This window comes from Sinocyclocheilus rhinocerous, unplaced genomic scaffold (assembly GCF_001515625.1).
Source record: "Sinocyclocheilus rhinocerous isolate Xijiao unplaced genomic scaffold, SAMN03320098_v1.1 scaffold1762, whole genome shotgun sequence".
NCBI classification, from domain to species: domain Eukaryota; kingdom Metazoa; phylum Chordata; class Actinopteri; order Cypriniformes; family Cyprinidae; genus Sinocyclocheilus; species Sinocyclocheilus rhinocerous.
The window spans coordinates 701,492-713,150 of record NW_015636932.1 but is presented as its reverse complement, the minus strand read 5'-3'; the positions used below and the strand labels follow the sequence as shown (position 1 = coordinate 713,150).

The following is an 11,659-nucleotide window of genomic DNA, read 5'->3' as shown; positions in this document are numbered from 1 at the left end:
GGCTTTCACCGTGGACGAAGCGGAGTCCAGCCCGGGGTCGTCACATGTGGTTGCCGCAGGCATCACAATATGGTAAGGGACGTAACATTTCCGTCACACGCTTGAGGTATTCGGCCAATCACAACGCACTGGATAGCTGGCCAATCAGAGCACACCTCGCTTTTTTAGAACGATGAGCTTTGTAAAAATCGACGCGTTTCAGAAAGGCGGGGCATAGAGGAGAAACAATAATGTACATTATGTGAAAAATAATGTTGTTTTTTTTACCTTAAACCGCATAAACACATTGCATTACACCAAATTCACAACATAATGTTCTTTTTAGCAACGTCATATGACCCCTTTAATATCCTAATGATTTTTGGCATAAAAGAAAAATCGATAATTTTGGCCGATACAATGTTTTTTTTGGCTATTGCTAAAAATATACCCAAGCGACTTAAGACTGGTTTTGTGGTCCAGGGTCACATATGTTTAAAGCACCAATAGTTGACCAAAATTTGACACTGGGGTCTTTGAAATTGGAGACTCTGTCTCTCTGATTAATTGATTGATTGATTTTATTCATTTATTACTTAAACTGAATGATACAAACTGTAAATCCTTAATAATAACAACAACAAAAACAACAATGCAGTTTGGTCTTCTCTTTGCCATAGTGATGTAGGCTAATTTATAGTAAACTGGAACCAGATAAAATCAGATACAAAACAAATTGTGAGCCTGTGAATTTTCCTGCAGTGACTTTGCCATATCATACTTTATCTACATGTTGCTAATTTTATAAGGGTTTTTTAAATTATTATTTTTAAATTAATTATTTTTAAATGAAAGTGTGCTTCGTACTGCTCAATATTGTATGACTGTAGCATTGATTAATATTAAAAACCAAGAAATTCTTTAAAAAAATCACAGTCAATAAATGATTTAACAGTATTGTTTTTCCCTCTTTGCTTATCTAGTGTTGCTATGTTTGGTTGGACAATGCAGTTAAATCATCTCCAGGCTTGGTAATGCTTGGGGCATAAACAGTGTCCGCTAGTGTCAGCATGGCTCTCAGTATGAAGGAGTAGTAGGAGGAGGATGCTGTTCAGCCCGAGGCACGTCTGTGTCAGCCTCATGCTGGATTTAGCATCTGGGTGGAGGGCGCTAGTGGTGACTGTTGTCGCTTGCCTTGAGGCTTTACCACAGAATCCAGAAGCACCAACTTCCCCTTTAAAGCGAGCACAGCACAGCCTAGTTTAGCAAGCTCCCTTAGAGGATCATTCATTGGGCCCCTAGAGACTCGGCATGCTTGCTGTTCTAGCTTTCTAACCACAGAAGCTAATGAATTTGATCTAAATGTCTTTCATCATAAATCGTGAGTAATGATATTTTATATCACAAATATGCCAGATAATCAATTTATTTTTCAATGTAGAAAAATAAATTAAAAAAACTCCTATTTTGTTCATTTCTTTGTGCATGTGTGTGTGTGCACATTTTTGAGGAAATGTAGGTCACACTGACTATAAGAGTAGTAAGGTTATGTTTTGCACTCTACATTTTAGTGGTTTAAAATGTAGCTGAAACCACAGGCTGCCCACTAAGGATTGAGAAATCTCATTATAATTCCCTTATTCTGAAGTTACAGGTTCTTAAACTTGTAATGCAGTGATTTATAGTGAATTATATAGGCTATACATTAATCTTGGTCACCATGAAATATTTTTTTTAATGTGTGCATGTTTGTACATGTATTTTTTGTATTAATATTTATTCATTTATTTGTTTCATTTATTTATATATATCTGTTCCTTTAAAGGAGTAGTTCACCCAAATTGCACTCTACATTTTAGTGGTTTAAAATGTAGCTGAAACCACAGGCTGCCCACTAAGGATTGAGAAATCTCATTATAATTCCCTTATTCTGAAGTTACAGGTTCTTAAACTTGTAATGCAGTGATTTATAGTGAATTATATAGGCTATACATTAATCTTGGTCACCATGAAATATTTTTTTTAATGTGTGCATGTTTGTACATGTATTTTTTTTATTAATATTTATTCATTTATTTGTTTCATTTATTTATATATATCTGTCCCTTTAAAGGAGTAGTTCACCCAAAAATTTGCTAAAAATTTACTCAAGCCATCCAAAATGTAGATGAGTTTGTTTGTTAATTGGAACAGATTTGGACAAATGTTGCATTTAATTTAGCTGATAAAAGCATCACAGTAATCCACAAAAATAATCCACACAATCTTGTGAAAAGAAAAACTGCATGTGAAATGAGTTTCGAGGGGCATTCTGTGGAGAGGATATGTGGTTAGTGGCCCTGTAGTATCAGCATGCCATCTTCTTGGTTACAAGTTATCTCTCTTGTCTTATTTTGCCCTAATGCATCCAGAATTACTATTATAAAATGGAAGTTCTGGTCCTGAATGATGATTGGTCAGTATAGCCATGCTATACTAACAGCTGTGATGCACCTATAGTCTCTGTGTCTGTCACTGCTGCTACTCCACTGTGCGTCGCAGATGAAAGAGTCTGGTCTACAACATGTAAATGCAATGGATGAAAAAGAGTAACTATTTAAGGAGCGATGCCTGAGAATGAATGCTCATTTTGGGTGTTGCATTAGACAGAAAGTGGCTTTAGTGAAAGATGAAATATTTCCATTAATCATGGAAAATTCTAGAGTTGTGTGTCTGGGGCACAAAGAGGATGTTGCGAGTCATGCCTGCTGCATTTAAAACTGTTCTTTTGTTTCTTCCTCCTCTGTTTCTCTTTTGCGCATACTTACAGCTGCATCAGGCCTGAAAGTATCAGGCTGGAACGCAAGTGGTTTTTCATAAAATCTAAACTATGCTGTGTACGCCCATAATGCACACAGCTCCGAGGATTTGGCTTGGGCCAAAAAGAGTTTTTAAAGAGTTTTTCTTGTGTTCTTTTGAAATTACTATTAGTTTCCTGAAGTAGTGGAAAAATAAATGATAATTCACTGTCAGAGACCTTAGAAGCTAAATACATTGTTTTCTTTGTCACATTCCCACATTTTTCTGTCAGGGGAAGGTTTGCTTCCATTGTCGGAAGAGATGTGAAATATGTATTGGGACATTTGCTCTGGGTGGAGTGGGGCAGGCTTTGAAGCAAACTTGGTGGACCTCCTAGGGTAGGGCCCTATGATTTCAGAGATGCGGAAAACATGGATGGACTCGTGGAATCCAGTCATAAACATGGAATTTACTGTATAATATGAAATGTCACAGAATTTGGATGAAAAAATTAAGGTAGTAGTGCTGTACAATCAGACATTGCTATATGGACTATTGTCCCCATGGTAACAAACTGTTATTCATTTATAAAACACAGAATCAAGAAAAATTAAGACAACACAGAATTTGTGAAAAAGTAAAATTTATATTATAGGGCCCTGTTATTGTTAAAATGTTCATGCATTGTTAAATTGTAACGGTGAATTTAGTTGATCAGTATTAAAACACAGCATTTGGGGAAAATACAAAAGATATCTAACGAGTATAAAACTTCTCAAATATATACGGTAAAAGGCAAAAACAACTATGTAATACTATAAAAATTATGTTTAATAATTTACAAATTTTAAAAAGCTCAAAATGGCTATAACCATTAAATGGGCAATATTAAGAATATGTCCTATTTAAAATAAATAAAAACTAAAATTTTATAGTTTTTTTCAATGTCCAATACAGGTTGAGTTGTATTTTGGTTTTATGTATTGTGTGTAGCAGTATGTTGTCAGGCTTGGGTTGGTTTTTGCACTTATTTCTGGCTTAGGAAGGAAATGCCTGCTCTGTGTTGACGGGATAAGAGTGTTAGCAGGAAACATGTGGCAGCCTTCACCAGTGAACTTTGACTTTGACCTCCTACAGCCTAAAATCAGTGGTCAACTAAACATTAAACGGTCAAAAAATATTGTCTTTCTTTGTTTTGGCCTTATTTTGTCATTGTCTCTGAAAAACCATACATTGAAATATCACTAAAGATTATTTATAGAAGTAGCAGGAATATGTATTACATAATACATTATACATTATATATTATACAAATGAAAATTTAGCATAACAGTTTAGTGGATATTGGTTAGTAATTGATCATTGAATGGCATTTTTTTTTTACAATTACAGTAATGATATCATCACATAGCTCAGCAACTGGTTCTTTTTGTATCAGCAGCCAATGAGCTCGCTGCTTTACATTCAAATACTCGGCTAGCGCAGTAGTAGCAGTTGCAGCGCACTTCAGAAACCCTCCACCTTCCCCAGCTCCACCTGTAGAGATCTGCTACGGGGTGATTCATGTATGCTATATATGGGTTATTTCATATATGTTATATGTGCAGCAGCAGTATTTCTTACATGCTCACAGCAGTGGATGTATTGGCAATAGCAAGTCTTGGTACTTGCTCTGAAGCTGCAGCAGCGTAGCAGATCTATTCCGCCAAGACCAAACACATTAACATTGTCATGTACATTACCATGCCAATCCCTCCGAGAGTTGTCATGAAAGAAATTTTTTTTTGTGTAGTTAATGCATGAGCAGAAAACAGTATGGACTAAAAGACTGATCTTGAGATTTAAGAAATCCATATCAATATTAATTAAAAATTAGAAATTGATATTGTAAATCCAGCACTGGTATCCATGCAGCTGACATGTTTACCTCTTGTAAGTTATCCACAGTGTGCACAAATTAGAAATTACCCTATTTTGACTAAACCAAAAATAGTTTTGGCCGAAAACATTTCAGTTGCTAAAATATCGGTGCGTCACTAAATATTTGCATAGTGCATAAATGTTATATTAAACATTTATCAAAATGTTTTTGTTATAATTTAATTGAGGAAAAGGATGCATGATATTGAATTTGGCAATCTGTGTCTTTTATTTGGTTAAATCTGTGTTGGTCGATACTACATATTTCATTGTTTATGCTTATTTCTAGAGCCCGACCGATATGGGTTTTTTGGGGCCGATACAATGCCGATATTAGGGAGTATATCGATATATCGGTCTAGATATATCGGCTAATATTCGTTGTGTATATTATAGTACAGTACCAGTCAAAAGTTTGGATACTTTCCCATTCGTGTGTCCAAACATTTGACTGGTAATATATATAGAATACAGTATATACATAAACAGAATATATATACATAAACCTCCTTACTGAAGTGAAAGTGTTGACTGGTGTCACTATCTCGCGAACGCGCCAGCAGATCTCCACCAAATTCGGGGGATCCCTTCAGCTCGAGTAGCCCTCTCGAACACCACCCTCCGCACGTCGGTAGCCCCCCGGGATCGTTAGACCGCGAATTTAACCACTCATAACTCCCGAACCCCGGGGGCTATCGACGCGGGGGTGGTCTCATTCAAAAGAGGGCTTCGAGACGTACACTCGATTCGTGTTCAAGAGGGTTCCTCGAGCTGAAGGGATCGCCCGAATTTGGTGCGAATTCGCCACGCCTTTACGGAGATATGGCTGTTCAAAGTTTCAGTGGTTTTCCATAGACTTATAAGATCAGCTTTAAAGCGTTTCATCCAGGTTGCCAGTAGCAAACAATGCCTATATGAAAGTACATCATCTTAATAAATTCAGCCCTGTTATATTCTCACACTCTCTGCCTGATGCTTTTATGGAACATTTTTTGTTATTTGAACTGAAATTATATATATATATATATATATTATCAAATAAATGCAGCCTTGGTAAGCATAAGAGACATTAAAAAAATCCTCCCAACCTCAAATGTTTTTATGGTAGTGTATAATAAAATTTATTGATTTAGATTGTTATAGCACAATGGGATTTATCAAGAGATAAATACATTATTTGTCTGATTAATCTCTAAAATTCTAATAAAAATGGAAAATGCGTAGAATGTTTAATAGAATGACTCCCATTATGGAAAATCAACCTGATCATGGTTACATTAGCAGACAAGTTTGATTTCAAAGGTGCAGAAAGTTTGAGGTTGCAATTTGATATAAGCCAACATTCCTCGAGTACAAAATGATTTGCACTGATGAATGATGTACATTAATACCAGGGAAATTTACCTAGGAAGTGAATGATTTCATGCTGTCTTCAAGGAACTAGGCAACATGCTACCATAGTCTTGATCATGGATGTGTACTCTTCAAATGCATGACGTTGATTTGTTTGGATTTTGCTCGTTTGTGATCTTTTGTCAGATCATATTCAAAATGAAGAGACCTGCGCCCAGGCTTTGGATAAGTTTGGCAGCAACTTCATCAGTCGGGATAATCCAGATCTGGGCACGGCCTTCGTTAAGTTCTCCACTCTGACTAAAGAGCTCTCCACCCTCCTCAAGAACCTGGTGAGTCCTCCATGTAAACATATCTTAAAGCCAGAACGAATGGACACCCAAGACTGAATGGATTTAAAAGTGTCTCTTTTCTTGGATAGAAAGAGATCTGTACAACATCCTTGTTTGTTCTCCGAGTGCACCAGTGAAGTCATGAGTTGAACTGTCAAAACACAGATTGTTTTGGTTAGTGCTGAAGCCCAATGTAAGGACAGATTTAAAGGCAGAGTAAGTGATTTCTGGTAGCCAATGTTGATATTTGAAATCACCAAAACAAACACGCCCCTACCCCAAAAGGGTCTTGCCCTCCGCATACGTTTTCCTCTTTTGTTTTTTATCCGCCATCTCTATCTTTCTGTCGCTCGGCTCGGCTAATGTCCGTCCCATGCACTGAACACGCTCTCCTCCGCATCACGAGTAGACACGCCCCTTATTGCTGATTGGTTACAAGTTTGTTTTGCGATTTGGCCCGAATCAGTTTTCTAAAGTGTTTTTGAAAAATCACATACCCTGCCTTTAAGGATTTACAGCATACGAGATCTCTTTAGAGCGAATCAGCCTCTGTGAAAAGTGTTAAAGAGCTTAAAGTGTGTGTGCTTCTACACAGGTTGTAGAGTTCTCTGCGTTGGTGTTGGAGGCGGATGCGTTCAGAGGACAGAGATGTGTGAAATGTGTGAAAATTGTGTGTCTGGTGGATGTGTGAGTGAGAGGGGCTTTTGTAATCTATACTGCTCTCTCTTCCTGGCAGAAACGTGGAGATAGAGCCATAAATTTTGAGTGTAGGAGTTGCAGTAGCTACAGCGCGTCTCCTTTTCACCCCTCACACGCACGCAAACAGAAACACACACATTCCTAAATCACTGTGTGAATGCTGGCGAGTGCTGCGGAAGGGAAGTCATGTCTGTGTGAGCGGAGGCTCACTGCTCCAGCTCTACACAGCTGCTCAACCTTGTGCTGAAAAAAGTGGCAAATGTATTATTTTCATTTTTATTTCACTTTTTATTTTACATTTTCTGTCTAAATGTAAATGTTCATAGTACTTTCAGCCGACTGTTGACCAGATGTTGTCAACAAGAGAGAAGCTTTAAGGTCTCCCTGTGGTTTTCCAAGGGAAATAAAAATTAAGAAATTAAGATTTCCATACCAACATACCAACCTTACCAGCTGACAAGTGCCCCAAACCCTTCTTAAAACCATCAAATCAGACCAGCCTGACCAGACAACAAACCATATTAATCTGTTATACTCTGGTCATTGAATGTTCATCATTAACAAAGATAATGAACGTATTAGTACTGTGAGAATTTCATAGTACACTGATGATATCAGATGGTGATATCATGGTATTGTGATATGCTTCCTAATGATTACGATAATTGTGCATTGCATGCATTACTTTAAATAATACCTTGGTAGCCAATATGTGATTCTTGTTGCATTTTATTGTTACTACCATAAAATCTAGTGGTCAACATAGCCAAGGCCGATATATCGGCTGATAAGTTTTTCTGTTTGGCCAGTAAATGTCTCCATCTTTGATAGTTTGCAGTCTTTGTGTAACAGTTCTATCTAATAAACAAGCATATCATTTATGCAAGTCTATGAATGTCTAATACATTTTTAGTTCCACAAACCTTCCACAAACCTTTTTTTTTTTTCCCAGGTTATTATTTTGGTTACATAGAATACTGCATCTAGCAACTCTTGTAGCTTTTTTCTGGGCTGCCCCATCACAGGAAGGAAAGATTGGAAACATTTAACACATGTTATTCAATATATAGATTTTAGTATTGGCAAAATAATCATGTTTTTATATACCTTACAAATAATAAATTGTTAAATACATTATTATTATTTTGTATATGTCTCCTTGCATGCCTTTATTAAGGAAAAACACATTATTTGATCATTTTCATTGCGGCCCAAAAGTTTTTTAATATGCTCTTAAATTTTTCAACTTAGGAGCACATGTGCTCCTTGGGGGACAAAAAGTAAGTATCAAGACCTGTATAGCAACTGGTATTTTGGCACAAACTGGTTGCTATATTACATTTTTGCTCGGACTGTATACATGGTTTTCCTCCATTGTGCTTACGTACAATTGTCTGTATATTTTTTCTGTGTTACTGTCATCCTCTCCTGTCGACAACAGCATTAACAATTCCCTGATTCATTTCCTCTGGTTACTATTTCATCAGTATATCCTCTCCATTTCCACAATGCCCTCCTGAGGACCTCAACCTCTCTGGAACGCTGATGGTCTAATATAGACAGATTACACGTACGCTTGTCTTTCACATAGCGGGCTATCAGCATTCACACGGTGTCTGCTAAGTCATGCAGCTATTGGCATTGTGCTGTGTGGCTAATTGGTTTCTTCCTGCAACTAAGTCTTGAAAGCCGTGTTCAAGCTCAGTATAGTTCAGTCGTCAATAACTTAGCTGTATGAAACCGGGTTAAACTGCAGAATTAATTATTTTGGTTTTCTGCTATCGCTTCTCTCTTTCGAAAGAGGCACTTTGTTGTCTGGCAGTGGTGCTTTTAGACTGTTCTGGCACTAAGCTGAGGTATTTATCACTCTGAAACAAGAGCCTCCATTTAGAGACACTGAAGTATAGTGAGGAAGAGAGGAAGTAGACAGAAATACTACATTATGGTTTGTCTCCCCGTCACAGAAATCCTTATTTATGAAAGCTTTACATTTGTATGAAATGATGAAGAATTTCAGTGCGGGTTGCTCTTTGTTACAGCCTTTCTGTGTGGTGGTGTATCTTTCAGCATTGGTGTTCATTTGCCATCTGCATTATCAGCCAGAGGAGCCATTCATCACGTCAGACATTGGCACACACACACACACACATATACACTCGCTGAAGAAAAAGTCTTCAACACATTTAGCTCACCATCTGCACTCTGACCTTTAACACACACACACACACACAATTGGATGAGTACTGGTATTCAGTGCCCTATATGAAGAAAATCAAACACAGTTTTTAAAATAACTTTTTGTGCAATCATGATGAACAACAACAAAAAGCATTTTTGAAAGTAGTGTATTTATTATGAAAATAGGGTATGCAAGACTGCGGACATAGTAAAAATTGTGATATTGAGTTGTTTAAAATGCTGTAAAATGTTTCTGATGTTTTCATTGACATTTGCATGCTAGTGTATTTTTATTTTATTTATTTTTTTCATTTTACAGATTTCTCCATTCATTTATTGTTTCAGTGCCATTTAAAATAGGCAGTTTCATCAATTTTATTTACACTGTGCCAGATTTTGTTTTTTTATGTTTTATTTAATTTAAAATAGCAAGCATCATCCAAACTAATCATATATCAGTTAATGAAATGTTTACACATTTTTCATGGATGAATGCTATGCTGGAGCAGTTGCCATATTATTATTATTAGTAGTAGTAGTAGTAGTAGTAGTATTGGAAATATGATTTGACATAATTTAGACATGAAATGCTATGCTTCAAAAGTTTTCCATCTTTTATTCTCTGTAGGCCTATACTTTAGGTTTAGCTTTTTATATATTGTATTATTATAAAGTTTTTCTTTACTGCTGAATACTGTTTTTTGATTAAAATACTTGTTTTTTTGTTATAATACTGATTATTATAAAAGTTATCGGTTAAAACAAATTATTGGATATCAATATCAGCCAATTTTCTTAGTGGTACACAATATATCTCTTTTTTTCTCAATATGTTTTAAATTGTCTTATTTTAACTAAATGTTTTATATTTATAATATCAGTAATTTATTGTTGGTTATTGGCCATGAACATGAAAATAATTATCCAGAATTTCAGTATCTGTGCACCCCTGTATTCTTGGCAAATATGCATGTATAGACTAGAGCAGTGTTTCCCAACCTTTTTTTAGTCGCGGCACCCTTTGGAAATTTTAACAAACTTGTGGCACCCTACAAAATTAATTTTGTCACAATATTTGAATTTCTAACTTCGATATGATAATTTGAAAAGTATAGATATTCGGTACAACAGGGAAGAACTGCAGAATATAATGTCATAGAGATATTTTTAATATTATTAAAAAATGTTGTCCATCAATGGTGGCAATCAGTAGGCTAATTTCTAATGAAAAGACCTATGTATATGACAGATTTTAATGTAGGCTTTTACTCATATGTAAACATTGTGAGATAGCTAGTTAAACAAAGTTTTGATTTTACAGCTGGGTAATTTTGTTGCAGTAGCACGAGATAGCTTGATTTCAAACTTTGAATTGAATAAAAAATGACAAGGAGGCTAAGCAGTTAATAATAAAATAAGAACAAATAAAGAAATTAATAATGATAGCACAAATAAAAAATAACAACAGGCCTTCGAATTAAATAAATTGCGTTTTAGTTTTTCAGGTAGGTCTAACACACAGTAGAGCTATTAAGAGATTTTTTTTTACCAATTATCCAAATAATGTTTAATCCTAGAAAGCTATTATCATCAGAGGACACATGAGCATAACATAGCGGTTAGCAGATCAATGAATGAGAGGGCAGCGTTACCAGAGTTGCCCATATACCACACCATGTTACAACACAGTAGGGCTATTGCAGACAGAAACAATACTGTACTACATAGATGATTCCTGTCAGCTCGATTTTTGAGTGGACTTTGCTATTCCGATGAGCATGAACGGTATACGAGTGGAGCGACTGAGCGGAGCGCACACGCATAGAGCGGGATAATAAGCAGAGCGTCACACCACGTGAAAGTGAAACCTGAGCGGTGAACTAATTTTCGGCAGCCGAAATTTCAGTGCATCTCTAATTATTGGCGACATCAGAAATGGATATTATATAATAGATGCTTTTTTGAACATTTTAGCAATTTAAAAATATTAAAAAATGATTTTTTACACGGCACCCCTGCTCTCGACAGACGCGGCACCCCGGTTGGGAAACACTGATCTAATCTATTAATATCTCATATGAACCTGCATCTAAACAAAATGTGGTGGGTCACTATATAAGCACTTCCTGTCTAAGTAGGCGTTTGCAGAATAAGCTGCGATATGGACCAGACTTATGCCGTTTAGTCAAAGGTAAAGGTTTGGTTATGTGAGATTTATTTGTTTATTTAGGCGTGGATTATCTGGTCATGAGTGATAAATACTATTCATATGAGATTGTTTGCATTGTTTTCTCGACTGTACAGTTAATAGAAGTGATAGTTCATACTGACCTTGTTAATATATAATGAACGTTCAATATTGCGTGCACACACACACACACATACATATATATATATATATATATATATATATATAATTT

General features: G+C 36.0%; 1 protein-coding gene across 1 annotated transcript in view; it reads left to right on the top strand.

Moving 5' to 3' along the window:
• Positions 1-6,212: 6,212 nt before the first annotated feature.
• LOC107748307 (arf-GAP with SH3 domain, ANK repeat and PH domain-containing protein 1-like) overlaps positions 6,213-11,659 on the top strand; it is a gene marked incomplete at its 5' end in the record, with an annotated part of 37,451 nt that continues 32,004 nt past the window's right edge. Inside the window, one exon of the mRNA XM_016563053.1 lies at positions 6,213-6,362. Within this exon, the coding sequence (XP_016418539.1) occupies positions 6,213-6,362 (150 nt within the window). The remainder of the gene's footprint in view (positions 6,363-11,659) is intronic.